General features: G+C 44.0%; 1 protein-coding gene across 3 annotated transcripts in view; it reads right to left on the bottom strand.

The window, feature by feature from the left end:
- LOC143766297 (uncharacterized) overlaps positions 1 to 16,122 on the bottom strand; it is a 51,660-nt gene extending 35,538 nt beyond the window's left edge. For 2 of the 3 annotated variants that reach the window (XM_077253861.1, XM_077253862.1), the window contains exons 1-6: positions 16,037 to 16,122; positions 6,558 to 6,707; positions 6,255 to 6,428; positions 6,047 to 6,170; positions 5,867 to 5,964; positions 5,581 to 5,671 (exon numbers count right to left, since the gene is read on the bottom strand). In XM_077253861.1, coding sequence (XP_077109976.1) covers positions 5,581 to 5,671; positions 5,867 to 5,964; positions 6,047 to 6,170; positions 6,255 to 6,428; positions 6,558 to 6,707; positions 16,037 to 16,063 — 664 coding nt within the window. In that variant the 5' untranslated portion in view covers positions 16,064 to 16,122. Of the gene's footprint in view, positions 1 to 5,580; positions 5,672 to 5,866; positions 5,965 to 6,046; positions 6,171 to 6,254; positions 6,429 to 6,557; positions 6,708 to 10,989; positions 11,410 to 16,036 lie in introns of those variants that run through there. The other variant, XM_077253863.1, reaches the window with a different exon arrangement.
- Between the last annotated feature and the right edge of the window lie 1,383 nt (positions 16,123 to 17,505).

The following is a 17,505-nucleotide window of genomic DNA, read 5'->3' as shown; positions in this document are numbered from 1 at the left end:
GGAAATATGCAAACGCATGTAAAGTAAGCTGCGGAGACACCATCACGTGTTTCTCAACGCAAGCAATGAATAGCCAGGCCTTTCTCCGGGAAGGAACAACCACGGGAAGGGCAGCATCCAATAAAGGAGAATATCCAATAAAGGAAGACCACCTATGCCAAGCATGGTATCCATCCACAAACAGCTGTTTCGGGGTTTTTGCCCCTCATCAGTGTGGAGTAGGAAACTGGCTATTAGGAGCAGTGCCTGGTGAAAGGCTATGAAGGAACAGATGAATGACCTCGGGGAGACCAAAACATCCAACACTGCGGAGACACCATCACGTGTTTCTCAACGCAGTGATCCAGAACACTGCCCCCATCCCTTATGGGAAATATGCAAATGCATGTAGGATAGCTGCGGAGACACCATCACATGTTTCTCGATGCAAGCAGTGAATAGCCAGGCCTTTCCCCATGTGATGGTGTCTCCGCAGCTATCCTACATGCATTTGCATATTTCCCATAAGGGATGGGGGCAGTGTTCTGGATCACTGCGTTGAGAAACACGTGATGGTGTCTCCGCAGTGTTGGATGTTTTGGTCTCCCCGAGGTCATTCATCTGTTCCTTCATAGCCTTTCACCAGGCACTGCTCCTAATAGCCAGTTTCCTACTCCACACTGATGAGGGGCAAAAACCCCGAAACAGCTGTTTGTGGATGGATACCATGCTTGGCATAGGTGGTCTTCCTTTATTGGATATTCTCCTTTATTGGATGCTGCCCTTCCCGTGGTTGTTCCTTCCCGGAGAAAGGCCTGGCTATTCATTGCTTGCGTTGAGAAACACGTGATGGTGTCTCCGCAGCTTACTTTACATGCGTTTGCATATTTCCCATAAGGGATGGGGGCAGTGTTCTGGATCACTGCGTTGAGAAACACGTGATGGTGTCTCCGCAGTGTTGGATGTTTTGGTCTCCCCGAGGTCATTCATCTGTTCCTTCATAGCCTTTCACCAGGCACTGCTCCTAATAGCCAGTTTCCTACTCCACACTGATGAGGGGCAAAAACCCCGAAACAGCTGTTTGTGGATGGATACCATGCTTGGCATAGGTGGTCTTCCTTTATTGGATATTCTCCTTTATTGGATGCTGCCCTTCCCGTGGTTGTTCCTTCCCGGAGAAAGGCCTGGCTATTCATTGCTTGCGTTGAGAAACACGTGATGGTGTCTCCGCAGCTTACTTTACATGCGTTTGCATATTTCCCATAAGGGATGGGGGCAGTGTTCTGGATCACTGCGTTGAGAAACACGTGATGGTGTCTCCGCAGTGTTGGATGTTTTGGTCTCCCCGAGGTCATTCATCTGTTCCTTCATAGCCTTTCACCAGGCACTGCTCCTAATAGCCAGTTTCCTACTCCACACTGATGAGGGGCAAAAACCCCGAAACAGCTGTTTGTGGATGGATACCATGCTTGGCATAGGTGGTCTTCCTTTATTGGATATTCTCCTTTATTGGATGCTGCCCTTCCCGTGGTTGTTCCTTCCCGGAGAAAGGCCTGGCTATTCATTGCTTGCGTTGAGAAACACGTGATGGTGTCTCCGCAGCTTACTTTACATGCGTTTGCATATTTCCCATAAGGGATGGGGGCAGTGTTCTGGATCACTGCGTTGAGAAACACGTGATGGTGTCTCCGCAGTGTTGGATGTTTTGGTCTCCCCGAGGTCATTCATCTGTTCCTTCATAGCCTTTCACCAGGCACTGCTCCTAATAGCCAGTTTCCTACTCCACACTGATGAGGGGCAAAAACCCCGAAACAGCTGTTTGTGGATGGATACCATGCTTGGCATAGGTGGTCTTCCTTTATTGGATATTCTCCTTTATTGGATGCTGCCCTTCCCGTGGTTGTTCCTTCCCGGAGAAAGGCCTGGCTATTCATTGCTTGCGTTGAGAAACACGTGATGGTGTCTCCGCAGCTTACTTTACATATGTAGCATGTGACCACAGGGAGGCGCAGATGGATCACAGGTCCAAATCTTAGTTACAGGCTTTCCGGGCTGCGTCAGCAAACGTATCCTCCGGCCATCAGAAAACTCAGAGTGAGGGTCTGCCATATATCTCCTAGGCTGCTACCTCACACATCTGCTCCCACCCCTGGGTGCTGCAGCCTCTCTCCTCCCATATCTGAGAATATGATTTTCTGCCTAGAACTGTGGGTGGCTCATAGCATTGCGCCCGAAGCTCTGAATGGGTTGGTTGTACCGCCACTGCATTCCAATGGATTTTATCTGCGCATAGAGACTAAATATGACTACCGTATGTAATTACTGCTAGCTATGCTTTATAACTCCAGAATCCAGAGTGCTACAGGTGGCTAAATAATATGGGCATGTGGGGAAAGGAACGCCGATTCGGAATATGTGCTCGGCTCATCTTAGAGATATTGCATTGTGTTATTATAGGTCATTTTCCAGATTCCATACCTCATAGCCTTGCTGTGCCATGTGCTTAGTCACACAAAGAGGTTCAGGTTGCTATAGCTGCAGAAGAATTTGCACCCTTGTGTTAACAGCTTCAAATAACTTGTCCTAGCTCTTTTAATTAAAAGAAAACAATGAGCCTGTGGAATCCCAAGGGTGGGGGCACATTTCAGGAGGGAAAGGAGATGTCCTGAACTAATCCAAAATGGATTCGGTCTTGTCCCTCACAAGCCCTTAATGCTAACCCAAGCTAAAATGTCTAAAGCTAAGCCAAACCAGGAGACAAAAGGCTAAAACCAATCCACAGGTCAAGAAGACTTAACCAAGCTACAATGTCAAAAGCTAAATTAAATCAACTCATGAGGCAAAGAAGCTGCACCAAATCATGTCATGAGACAGAGACAGCAAGCTGGACACCAAACATGAGGCAACAGGCTCAGCGCTCTCTCATGGGTACTTGGGAAATGTACGCATTCAAATATGAAATGAGTTCGGATTTAAAGCCGGAAGCCAAACAGAATGGTCATCTGAGCTGCTCATTTTCTCAAACTTTTTATTGGGGTATATGATTTTATGTTCTCTTTTTGTTATCGCACAGAAACTTTACAAATGAGTCTGATAGGAGCTAATAATTCTCTAGTTACAAAAAAGGTCAAATCACCTCAGAAGATGGTGAAGAAATAAACCTCATTCAAATAGAAAAATGTTATGTCCACATTCCCACTGTATTTTACAGAATTACATATTCATCCATATTAAAATTCTATTTTGGCTGAAGGGGAGAAAATCTAATATATAAAGCTGAATGTGTGTATGTGTGTATGTGTGTATGTCCAGGATTGGCATCTGAACCGTCGCAGCTACAGCCACAAAATTTTGCACAGTCACACGTCTGGACCCCGAGAGCGTCATAGGCTATGTTGTGAGGTGAAATTTTAACCCCGCGCTTTCCAATTCACCAAACAATTTTGCCCCTATCTACATAATGGGGAAAAAGTGAAAGGAAAAGTGTTGGAGGCGTCGCAGCTACAGGCACAAAATTTTGCACAGTCACACGTCTGGACCCCGAGAGCGTCAAAGCTATGTTGCGAGGTGAAATTTTAACCCCGCACTTTCCAATTCACCAAACAATTTTGCCCCCATCTACATAATGGGGAAAAAATGAAAGGAAAAGTGTTGGAGGCAAGTTAACAGCTGCCAGATGTGAACAAGGGAGACTTAAAGAATGAGAGCGATGGCGCCAAAGAGTATATACTGTACAGTTGCTAAGGTGGGGCCCCGTCATGGGATAATCACCACACCACCACGGGGATATGAACACACACACAAAATGCGCCACACACTACCACGTGCTCGAACACATATACCACCCTCAGCGCACATTTCACCACACATACACCAACCTCGCCACATAAAAGTCAAAACACAAAAGTCGCCGCTCAAAACTCGCCACGCGCAAAACTCTCCACATGCAAAACTCGCCACACGTGCAAAACTCACCTCATGGAAAACTCGCCACATGCAAAACTTGCACACGCGGAAAAATTGCCACATGCACAAAAGTTGCAACAAATGCAAAAGTTGCCTCACACAAAACTTGCACATACTCAAAAGGCACCACACATAAAACTCGCCACGCGCAAAACTCGCCATGCGCAAAACTTGCTGCACACAACTTGCTACACTAACCTGTCACATGCAACTCGACACACAAAAAGTTGCTACACGCATGTCGCCACACAAAACTCATCTCACAAAAGTCGCTACATGCATGTCGCCACACGCAACTCAACACACACAACTTGACATACGAAACTCGCCCTAAAACACACACAAGTCTGGTATTATCCTTCAAAAATAAAAATCTGATTAATAAGCAGACAAACTACAAGAGCAACAAATGTACCATATAGGAATCCGGCAGCTGTAGTCACATGACCAGTCTATTATGTGTATGTGTGAGCTAATATATACTGCCAGGGGGTGGGCTTACTGTTGGCTGGGGATTTATCAGGCTGCCAATTTAGCTTACAAATACTGAGGTAAAAATACTGACCAAATAACGTGTGAACGAGGTCTAATACAGGAGGAGATGACATACAGATATATACTATATACAGGAGGAGATGACACACAGGTATATACTATTTACAGGGGAGATGATACACAGGTATATACTATATACAGGAGGAGATGACACACAGATATATACTATATACAGGAGAGATGACACACAGGTATATACTATATAGAGGAGGAGATGACATACAGGTACATACTACATACAGGAGGAGATGACATACAGGTATATACTATATACAGGAGGAGATGACACACAGGTATATACTATATACAGGAGCAGATTACCTACAGGTATATAGTATATACAGGAGGAGATGACATACAGGTATATGCTATGTATAGGAGGAGATGACATACAGGTATATACTATATACAGGAGGAGATGACACACAGATATATACTATATATAGGTGAGATGACACACAGGTATATACTATATACAGGAGGAGATTACATACAGGTATATACTATATATAGGAGGAGATGACATACAGGTATATACTATATACAGGGGAGATGACACACAGCAGGTATATACTATATACAGGGGAGATGACATACAGGTATATACTATATACAGGAGATGACATACAGGTGTATACTATATATAAGGGAGATGACAAACATGTATATACTGAGGTGAAAATGAGAGGTGTGAGGTGAAAATGAAAAGGTGTGAGTGCAAAATGAGAGGGGTGAGGGAAAATAGTGGAGTGATCGGAAAATGACAGATGTGAGGTCGAAATGACAAGTGTTAGGAGGGAATGAGAGGAGTGAGGGGGAAAATAAGAGGAGTGAGGGGGAAAATGAGAGGTGTGAGGGAGAAAATGAGAGATGTGAGGGGGAAAATGAAAGATGTGATGGGGAAAATGAGAGGCGTGATGGGAAAATAAGAGAAGTGAGGTGCTATAACTAACCACAGATATTTACTATGCGCAGGCAACGCCGGGCTCTTCAGCTAGTATACAATAAAAAAGAACAGACAAAAAACTAAGGGAATGAGAAGAATCTGTGACCCCTCTGCACTTAGAGATTACTACTCACCTGGGTAATCATCTGTAGGAATCTCCACTTTAAACCACTCATCACCACTCACATATGTCTCTGTGGTATTAATATGGATCAGATCTTCACCCTGAAACAAATATTGTACAAGTCACAGACAGATGGAGAAGTCACATCTATGATCAGCTCTAATCCTGCCATCTCCACCAATCTCATTACACAAATTTAAAACATATAATAGCGGTGAATAAAACAAGACTGAGCACAATAACTTCACAGCCATCTACACATCATAGGGGAGATCTCATGACACCTCTCCAGCTACCTGATGATCCTGAGGAACATTGGGATCTTCTTGTTTACAGTCCTGTGGAAGAAGAGGACGGGGACATCTCTCTGGTGTTGTCCTCTTTATAGATAGAACTGGAGGAAACACATAAATGGACTAAAATCATTCATTACATACAGATATTTCATGCTGTGTCTATTTAATCCCATCTATTACCTGGTAATGTGAGGGGTTGTGGAACCTCCATCATGACGTCCTTGTATAGATCTTTGTGTCCTTCTAAATACTCCCACTCTTCCATGGAGAAATAGACGGTAACATCCTGACACCTTATAGGAACCTGACACATACATTGATACTGTCACCTCCCCAGATACCTTCATAGCATTACTATATAATGTCCCAGCATTCCCAGCAGTATCACCTCTCCAGTCAGCAGTTCAATCATCTTGTAGGTGAGTTCTAGGATCTTCTGGTCATTGATGTCCTCATGTATCAGGGAGTGAGGTTGAGGCCCTGTGATTGGGCTCAGATTTCTTTCCCATCCCTCAGACATAGGGTTCTGCTCACTAGAGGTCTTCTTCACTACTGTGTAATCCTGGTTATGGAGAGACACATTAATAAATCTCACTACAGACATTTCTAGAGTCTTCATCTCTTCAGTTCTGTCTACCTGCTATTCCCATTGATAAGAATCATGAAATGTGACGTCATCAGAATCTCTCACCTCTCCAGTAAGCCGGAAGAGGATCTCTAGGGTGAGGTGTAATATCTTCTCGCCCATCTTGTCCTTGTCTGTGTCCATCCTAGATGGTTCAATCAGGAGAATTCTCTTATATAGAAGATCTCCACTGAGAGCATCTGATATTGCAGAGACCTGAATGGGAATGAGAGGAGCCAATGTACCACTAGAATTAATAAGGAAGGTAAGAGATCACTTGTACACATTATAACTGGCTTTGTCTAGTTCTGGGTGTCAGATCTCCACAAAGCAAAATAAAATAACCAGCAAGCTAGAGTAATTTGTGCAACCTGGCTCTGTGAGTGAGAGCAATATTCATCCCTCATATGAACCTGGCTCAACTGTCTCTGATCTTGGTACTGAAGTAGCTACAGCAGTGGACAACCCTACTATAATTGACATCCTCAAAGCCATAACTGAATACTCACTGAAAAATTGATTTTACAGATTTTACAAGTGGACTTTGGAGTGCAGGTATACAGAACCTACGAATGTCTGATCTCGAGGATGTAGTCACACCATTCAGGGCAAGGGTTGAGGACTTGAGTTTGCTTTGTCTGCTAAAAAGAATATGAAAGAGGAACTTGAAAACCATGGGTAGGATCCCAAAAGATGTATTTAATAATCAACCTCCACAACCCCTCACTATAACAGACCATTGCCATTCCCCATAACTTTCCTCTCCACCATCACTGAAGGAGAACTTACTCATCCTCTTTCCAACTCTCATATCATCATTTGTGCACTTGACCCCATCCTACCTCCTCCCCATCACACTTATCAAGGCCCTAACCCAACTCTTCAACCTATCACTAATTCTCGTAACTTCCCCTATGATTTCAAACACTTCTCCATTTCTAACTTTGGCCTGGGACAACTAATAAAATACCATGGCTTCCAGTACCACCTTTACGCTGATGACACTGCTGATCTACTTCTCTAGCCCAGATGACACTTATCTGTGGTGCAGAATCACACAGTGTCTATCAGCCATATCCTCCTTCTCCTCTCACTTTCGAAAGCTCATTGTGGACAATTTCAAACTCATCATCTTTCCTCCATCTCTCAACTCCTCTACCCAATCTATCTATCACAATAAATTACATCACACTTTTCCCTGTACAGGACGTCCGCTGCCTAGGAGTATCCCTTGACTCTGTCATGTCTTTCAAACCACATATCCAAGATCTAACCACCTCCTGCAGCCTCTAGCTTGACAATATTTCCAGAAGTTGTTCTTTGCTCGACCCTGAATCTACTAAAATGCTAGTGCATGCACTCATCATCTCCCATCTCAACTGCTGCAACATCTCCACTGAGGCCTCTCCAGTTGGTTGATATTTTTTATGGGCTCTAGGCCTCGCGTATGGTGGTCCGAACCGTGTCTTCCTTGCTGAATCTAAGTAACGCAAGCTCCAGGAATTTTGCTCAGAGTTCTGTTGATGGGCTACTGACACCCGGTGGAAGGATCCTGCTCTTAGGAGTCAGTTTTGTCAGGGCCTGTTTGAAAGATTGAAAGATGCACTAGCACTTTACGAAACTCCTGAGTCGTTGGTTGCCACCATCGGTTTGGCCATACGCATACATAGATGCCTCAGTAAAAGACCTGTTGTGACTCAACCCTCCATGATACTACCGATCCAGTTAGGAGAGGCCTCCCCTCGGTATGAGTCTCTTATGGTTCACCACAAAACAGGGTTGTGTTTTTTCTGTGGTCAAAAGGTGCATTTCATTGGGGTCTGTTCTTCTTTACATAAGAACAAAGAGCTGTCAGAAAACACAAAAAATAACTCAAGTAAACAGAAAATGCAGTTTTTAAATGAAGGTCTTTATTATGAAGGGAAAAAGAAATCCAAACCTACAATGCCTTGTGTGAAAAATTGATTGCACTCCCCTTAACACATACATTAACTGTGGTTTATCACAACTATGGCAAGTGGAGTCCAAATTACCTATCCACATGCAAGCCTGATTACTGCCACACCTGTTCTCAATCATGAAATCACTTAAATAGGACCTGCTTAACAAAATGAAGTAGACCTAAAGGTCCTCAAAAGCTAGACAACAAGCCGTGATCCAAAGAAATTCTGGAACAAATGAGAAACAAAATAATTGAGTTGTATCAGTCTGCAAAAGGGTATAAAGCCATTTCTCCAGCGAACCACAGTGATAGCCAAATATGGTGGCGGTAGCATGATGGTCTGGGGTTGTTTTGCTGATTATGGACTTGGAAGACTTGCTGTGGTAAATGGAACCATTAATTCTGCTACCAAAAAATCTTGAAGGAGAATGTCCGGCCATCTGTTTGTGACATCAAGCTGAAGCCCACTTGGGTTAAACAGCAGGACAATGATCCAAAACACACCAGCAAGTCCATCTTTGAATGGCTTAAGAACAAAATTAAGACATTGGAGTGACCTAGTCAAAGTCCTGACCTTAATCCGATTGAGATGCTTTGACATGACCTTAAAACGTCGGTTCATGCTCGGAAACCCTCAAATGTAGCTGAATTACAACAATTCTGCAACGATGTGTGGGCAAAAATTCCTCCAGAGCGTTGTAAAAGACTCAATGACAGCTATAGCAAACACTTGATTCCAGTTGTTGCCCCTAAGGCTGGCTCAACCAGTTATTAGGTTTAAAAGTCAATTACTTTTTCACACAGGGCACTAAAGGTTTGGATTTCTTTTTCTCTTATTAATAAAGACCTTCATTTTAATGTGTTTATTTGTGTTATCTTTGTATAATATTTAAATTTGTTTGATGATCTGAAACATTTTAGTGTGACAAACATGCAGCGGAAATCAGGATGAGGCAAACACTTTTTCACACGACTGTATCTCCTCTGCATGTGTTTCTCAGTTTTTCTTACCTGCAGAAGTGGTTATTGGTATGAAAACTGAGAAAATATCTGTCCTCCCAGATAGGAGGTGGATGCTCAGTTCGCACGGGACCTTTGCCTATTGTGTTGAGTCTTCCCTGGCTGACTAAGCATCGACTGGTAGGCAAGAGACATGATTAAGTGGAGTGATTTTTGCAAAAATGATTGCCTAGGTACTATTATCTCTAGTGTCTCTACTAAAAACATTCCATCTTTTCTCCCTTCTCTGAAAAGGAGTGTAAAAAAACTGCCTCCCCATCATGTGTATGATTGTCATGTGAACTTGCTTCTGGGTGTAACGTTGCCCAAAACCAGATTATACAATCTGTGTGGTCCTGAGAGACAGGTCATGAAAGACTATATCTCTGAGTCTTGCTAAAGGTACCTTCACACTAAATGACTTTGCAGCGATAACGATAGCGATCCGTGACGTTGCAGCGTCCTGGATAGCGATATCGTTGTGTTTGACACACAGCAGCAATCTGGATCCTGCTGTGATATCGCTGGTCGTTGCTGAAAGTTCAGAACTTTATTTGGTCGTCAGATCGGCGTGTATCGTCGTGTTTGACAGCCAAAGCAATGATGCCAGCGATGTTTTACAGTGGTAACCAGGGTAAATATCGGGTTACTAAGCGCAGGGCCGCGCTTAGTAACCCGATGTTTACCCTGGTTACCATTGTAAATGTAAAAAAACCAAACAGTACATACTCACCTTCTGCTGTCTGTCACACGTCCCTCGCCGTCTGCTTCCCACACTGACTGTGAGTGCCGGCCGTAAAGTGAAAGCAGAAAACAGCATGTCACCGCTGTGCTCTGCTTTTACTTTTCGGCCGGCACTCACAGTCAATGCGGGAAGCAGACGGCGAGGGAAGTGTGACAGACAGCAGAAGGTGAGTATGTACTGTTTGTTTTTTTTACATTTACAATGGTAACCAGGGTAAACATAGGGTTACTAAGCGCGGCCCTGTGCTTAGTAACCCGATGTTTACCCTGGTTACCCGGGGACTTCGGCATCGTTGGTCGCTGGAGAGCTGTCTGTGTGACAGCTCTCCAGCGACCAAACAGTGACGCTGCAGCGATCGGCATCGTTGTCGATATCGCTGCAGCGTCGTTTAGTGTGAAGGTACCTTTTGGGACACATTAGACCCTCATCTTCACCTCTACCAGCAGGGTTTCTTCTTCGTTAAGAAGAAAGATGGGGGCCTGCGTCCCTGTTTGGACTTTCATGAGTTATATCAGATTACTATCCGGGACCCATATTTCCTCGCACTTCTACCTGATTTGTTCAATCATATTATTGGGGCAAAATGGTTCTCCAAGTTAGATCTCAGATGCGACAATAATCTGTTTAGGATTAAGGAGGGGAATGAGTGGAAGACAGCTTTAACACCCTAGAAGGGCATTATGAAAATCTTGTCATGCCTTTTGGTTTGACTAATGCTCCCGCCGTGTTCCAACATTTCGTTAATGACATCTTCGGTCACCTTGTGGGTAGATTTGTAGTAGTGTATCTTGACGATATTTTTTTCTGCTCACCTGATCTCAAGTCTCATCGGGTACATGTCAGGCAGGTGTTACAGGTTCTACACAGGATAATAAACTGTATGTCTACTTGGAAACCTGTGTATTCGCCGTAAAGGAGACTCAGTTCTTAGGTTTCCTAGTGTCAGCTGCAGGTTTCCGTATGGATCTTGATAAGGTCCAAGCTGTCCTGAAATGGAGCCTCCCAGAAAATCTGAAAGCATTACAAAACATTTTGGGGTTTGCAAACTATTACTGGAAATTTATCTGAAATGTCTTGTTTATTGTCAAACCCCTTACTGACATGACTAGGAAAGGTAGGAACTTCTCGAGGTGGTCAGACAGCGCTCGGCAGGGATTTTCCTTTTTGAAAAGATGTTTTTCCACTGCTCCAGTACTCATATAACCCAATGCTTTTCAACTATTTATTGTCAAGGTTGATGCTTCAGAGGTGGGGGTTGGGGCTGTATTATCTCAAGGGTCATGAGGGGTAAATGGCATCTATGTGCCTTCTTCTCTAAAAAGTTGTTGTCGGACTACAGAAACTATGATGTAGGCAATAGGGATCTTTTGGCCATTAAGTTGGCATTTGAGGAATGGTGTCATTCTTTGGAGAGGCCAGTTCACACGGTCACCGTCATCACTGATCACAAAAACTTGATGTACCTTGAATCTGCTAAACACCTTAATCCCAAGCAAGCTAGATGGTCTTTATTTTTCACCAGGTTTAATTTGTGGTCAATTATCATCCTAGGATAAAGAACGTCAAAGCGGATGCTTTGTCTGAGTTTCCCTGGGGGTAGGAGTACTGACAATGCCATCCATATTTCACAATAAAGAGTGATTGTCTTTGCAGTGCATTCTGAATTTGAGGGTGAGGTATTGATGGCTCAGGTTGACGCCCCTGCTGGACCTTAAGGGAAATTGTTTGTACCTGTACATCTGTGTCTCAAAATTTTAGAGGCACATCATAACTCGGCTCTGGCTGGTCACCCAAGTAGTAAGGAGACCTTGGACCTCCTTTCTCGTTGTTTCTGGTGGCCAAGGTTGCATATATCATCAACGATATAGTTGACTTTGTGTCTTCATGTAGTGTATGTGCGTGTTCTAAGACCCCGAACACTTGTCCGTCTAGGGCTCTTTTACCAATAATCATTCCTGACCGACCATGAACTCAGAGTTTGTATGTTCTCTCCGTGTTTGCGTGGGTTTCCTCCGGGTTCTCCGGTTTCCTCCCACATTCCAAAGACATACTGTTAGGTAATTTAGATTGTGAGCCCCAACAGGGACAGCGATGATAATGTGTGCACCCTGTAAAGCGCTGCGGAATATGTTAGCGCTATATAAAAATAAAGATTATTATTATTATTATCCATTGATTTCATCATGGATCTCCCTTCATCCTCTAGCAAAACGGTTATTTTAGTTGTGGTGGATAGGTTTAGTAAAATGGCACAACTTATTGCTTTACCTGCTCTCCCTAACGCCAAGACAATGGCTCAGGTGTTTGTCACTAAGATTGTAAAGCTTCACGGGGTTCTCTCCAATGTGGTGCCAGATTGGGGGACCCAATTTGTATCTACATTTTTTGAGGGCGTTTTGTTCTCGTTTAGGAATGCAGCTATCATTTTCTTCGGCATCCATCCGTACACTAATGGCTAGACTGAACACCGAAACCAAAGTTTGGAGACATACCTCAGATATTTTGTGTCAGATAACCAGGAGGATTGGTCTTCTTTTCTACCACTGGCTAGTTTGCGTTAAACAATCAATGTAGTGAGTCCACTGTTAAGTCGCTATTTTTTGCTTACCATGCACAATTCTGTACCTTCAGTAAAGATGAGTAATCGGGAGTTCTTGGGACGAACAATTTTCTTCTTTGCTCTCATCGGTATGGTAAGAGTTCCGTATAATTTAAAGATCATGGGGACAAATGCAAATGTAGGGCTAAAAAGAAAAGATTGTTCACCCAAGTTCATTCTTGGAAATTAGATCCTAAGTTTATTTGTCCTTATAAGGTGGTCGCCGTAATCAAACCTGTAGCTTTTCGTCTCAAGCTTCCACCTACTCTCAAGATCCATAATGTTTTTCAAAGGTCTTTGATCAAAAAATTTGTTGCGCCTGTGGAACCCTCACCTTTACAAACACCACCGGTTATTGTTGATGGCAATTTGGAATTTCAGGTAGCAAAAATCATTGATTCCCATATGGTTCGCCGCTCTGTACCTGGTACATTGGAAGGGGTATTAGGCTACTTTCACACTAGCGTCGTGCACTACACATCGCTATGTGTCATTTTGCAGAAAAAACGCATCCTGCAAAAGTGCTTGCGGTATGCGTTTTTTCTCCATAGACTTCTATTAGCGATGCAGTGCGACGCATTGCCACACGTCGCAACCATCGTGCGACGGTTGCGTCGTGTTGCGTCGGACCGTCGCCACCAAAAAACGTTGCTTGTAACGTTTTTTGGTGCGGAACTCTGCCCCCGCCTCCCCGCACCTCACAATGGGGCAGCGGATGCGTTGGAAAACTGCATCCACTGCCCCTGTTGTGCGGCGTATTCACAGCTAGCGTCGGTGCGCCGCAACATCGCATAGCGACGTGCAGTGCACGACGCTAGTGTGAAAGTAGCCTTATCTGGAGGAGAGGATGTAGGTGCCGGCATCTGAAATTAATGCCGGTAGGTTTATATGGACCTTTCATTTGGCCCATCCGGATAAACCAAGCCCTGAGAGTCCTGTGGCCCCTCGTAGAAAGGAGGGGTACTGTCACGAGGGTATCACATCATCCTGGGAGATCTGGGTTTAGAAGATCACTACGTATTATGAATCGCAGATCTTCCAATTAGCCTGTGTGTTTGTGTCCCATATTAAATAGATTTGGCTTCCTTTGGTGCTAAGCAGGTTAACAACCTTTTATATGCTGGTTAGAAACTTGCAGCTCCATTTTCAGCTGCGTCTGACCTGGTCATTACCTCTCCCCATAAGACCTGGCCTTCTCTGTCTTGCCAGTGAAAGCTTTGCTTTATAGATCCTTGGAGACGCTGTTCTGAATTGGAGATCATTGTTGCTACTGGAGATTTTTGTGTGCTGTTTTTGGGTGTATGCTTTCCTCATTGCCCAATTTCCATTTGGTTGGTACATTCCCATCCTTCCCTATATACCTCTTTACCTTTGGTGAATGTTTGCATGTTTGTTGCTTTCTGTTATCCCTGTTTTGTCTTTGTGTCTTGTTTAACTTACATTTCTGTCCCAGGCCTCATGTGGGAGGTGACAGATCAAGGTTTAACAGGAGCATTGTAAAGTTGGAGACTCAAGTCTCTTTACTTTCAAGAGTACCCCCAGAACAGTGATAGTTAGAGTCCTAGTTTCAAGGACAATTTGAAGCCCCCCTTGTTTACGTTAAACCATCACATCGTGACAGTTTATTTATTTTAAATTTATGTTTGTATATTGTATGTAACCTCTTGTCATGCCATGGAATCAATGGTTCTCTAAAAATAAATAATAATAGTTATTGAACCTTTGGAAATACATTCAGCTTTGGTAGAGTTTTCAAGTCCTTTTTACAGACAAAAAAAACCAGCCATACCAACACCAGGTCAGATTATCAATGCACTAGCAAGATGCAGCAGACCCCCATGATAAAGGCTGGGGCAGCTCGGGTGCAAAATAGTGATAAATCAGCCAATCACTAACCTACCAATTCATGGAGGGAGTGGCTATGCAAGTCACTTCGATAAGTGTGATGCACAGTTTCTGACTTGGGGCCTATTGATGACACCCATACTATTAGATCAGGTGGGCTGTCCATCACTATATAAGTGCACTCCACAAGACAGATGCCTCAATTCACCCAACCAACCTTAAAGAGCTAGGCTGCATTCTGCATAAAAATGGAAAAAAGGGTTAGGACTCACAAATGCGAGGACCCTTGAAGTGGGGTGCGAGCCTGGGACGGAGGTTCACCTTAAAACAAAACAACAACCTAAAGTATACTGTTAAAGCAACACTCACGTGGTTTAAGAGGAAACATTAATGTTTTGGAGTGGCCTAATCAAACTCCAGACCTTAATCCAATTGAGAATCTATGGACAGACTTGAAGATTGCCGTTCTCCAGAGTAAATCATCTAACTTGAAAGATCTCGAGCAGTTTTGCCTTGAGGAATAGGCAAAAATCCCAGTGGTCAGATTTGGAAAGCTCATAGATAGAGCTGTAATTGCCGTAAAAGAAGGCTCTACTAATTGCTGACTGTAGGGGGGTGAATAGTTATGCACACTGAAGTTTACAGTTATTTTGTCCAATTTGATGTTTGCTTGACAATAAAGAGAAAACCAAATGTTCACAGTTGTAGGCATGTTCTTTACATGAACTGATGCAAACCCTAAAAAAACCTGTCAAATTTCAGGTTGTAAGGTAGGAAAACACGAAAAATGCCAAGGGGTTGAATACTTTCACAAGTCACTGTACATTTACAGGACCAGGATGCAGAGGCCCGGTCAGGAGCCCAGTGAACTGCCTCCTTCCTGCTGCCATCCTCAACTCCTCTTTTGATTAGCTGGACTGGCAAGACGCAAAAAACATTAGCCAACTAATCAAAAGGTGAGCTGAGTATGCCGGTATGGAGGAAGCTGTCCATAGGGCTCCTGTTCGGCAACCGAGGACTACAGACGTGATCTCTGCTAATCGATCCCCTCCTCTATAGACGATATTAACACGGCACAGTGAGAGCACACGTAGGGGAACCAGACCCCGGAGACAAGTGTGGCTATAGGGGGTCCCTCTTATATAAGAGTCATACAGTGACCCCCCTGCAGTCACAGAGCTCCACGTGTGGGGGACGGGGCTGTGCACCTGGTAACGCAGCACTTTACCACCTATACCTTGTATGAAGGCAGCAAAATAGTGACAATTACCCCAAAAAATATAAAATGTAGACAACATTATATCTCTAGTTTAGGAAAGAAAAATAAATAAAGAATAAAAGTTAAAATATTTTCTAACGTTCAAACTAGCCCAGACCTGACAACCCCAAAGTAACGGGACCTCTCCAGCACCTACCTCCACCTGCAGAGCTGCACACCACATACACAGCTGCTCTGTGTGCACAGGACCTGTGATGAGGTCACAGTCATGTGATCAGTGACATGGAGGGGAGGAGTCAAGGGAATCCAGAACAGCGTGAGCCATATGTATGCAGTGTGTATGGCGCCGAGCGTGCACACTATGTACTAAGCGGAGCCGCATGTATCTGCGGTATATCACTTATACATGGCTAAGAAAAGTATAGAGTATATAGACGTACGTGCGTACTGAGCGGAGCCGTGTGCTTACAGAGCAGAGCTGTGTATGTACGACACGTAAGGCGCGGCCATGTGTGTACGACGTATACAGAGCCACGTTACCTTATCACTGATTTTTATGAAGGAATGAAAATAGCTTAGAGCTGGGGTGGGCAAATAATTTTCCCAAGGGAGACAGTGACTGCTGTGGAGGTCAAACCAATAGGCAGAAAATAAATCTGCTCAATATTTATATTAACATTAATTATAATTATTTTATATTATCATTTAATATTGAGAATAATTAAGTATGCTGACATCTCCCTATATACAGTATGAGCCCACACACAGCCCCCTATATACAGTATGAGCCCCACATAGCCTCCTTTATACAGTATGAGCCCACACACAGCCACCTATATACAGTATGAGCCCCACATAGCCTCCTTTATACAGTATGAGCCCACACACAGCCCCCTATATACAGTATGAGCCCCACATAGCCTCCTTTATACAGTATGAGCCCACACACAGCCCCCTATATACAGTATGAACTCCCACATAACCTCCTTTATACAGTATGAGCCCACACACAGCCCCCTATATACAGTATGAGCCCCACATAGCCTCCTTTATACAGTATGAGCCCACACACAGCCCCCTATATACAGTATGAACTCCCACATAACCTCCTTTATACAGTATGAGCCCACACACAGCCCCCTATATACAGTATGAGCCCCACATAGCCTCCTTTATACAGTATGAGCCCACACACAGCCCCCTATATACAGTATGAGCCCCACATAGCCTCCTTTATACAGTATGAGCCCACACAGCCCCCTATATACAGTATGAGCCCCACATAGCCTCCTTTATACAGTATGAGCCCACACACAGCCCCCTATATACAGTATGAGCCCCACATAGCCTCCTTTATACAGTATGAGCCCACACACAGCCCCCTATATACAGTATGAACTCCCACATAACCTCCTTTATACAGTATGAGCCCACACACAGCCCCCTATATACAGTATGAGCCCCACATAGCCTCCTTTATACAGTATGAGCCCACACACAGCCCCCTATATACAGTATGAGCCCCCACATAGCCTCCTTTATACAGTATGAGCCCACACACAGCCCCCTATATACAGTATGAACTCCCACATAACCTCCTTTATACAGTATGAGCCCACACACAGCCCCCTATATACAGTATGAGCCCCATATAGCCTCCTTTAT

Source organism: Ranitomeya variabilis, chromosome 4, assembly GCF_051348905.1.
Source record: "Ranitomeya variabilis isolate aRanVar5 chromosome 4, aRanVar5.hap1, whole genome shotgun sequence".
In the NCBI taxonomy this organism is placed as follows: domain Eukaryota; kingdom Metazoa; phylum Chordata; class Amphibia; order Anura; family Dendrobatidae; genus Ranitomeya; species Ranitomeya variabilis.
This window is presented reverse-complemented; position numbering and strand designations above follow the sequence as displayed.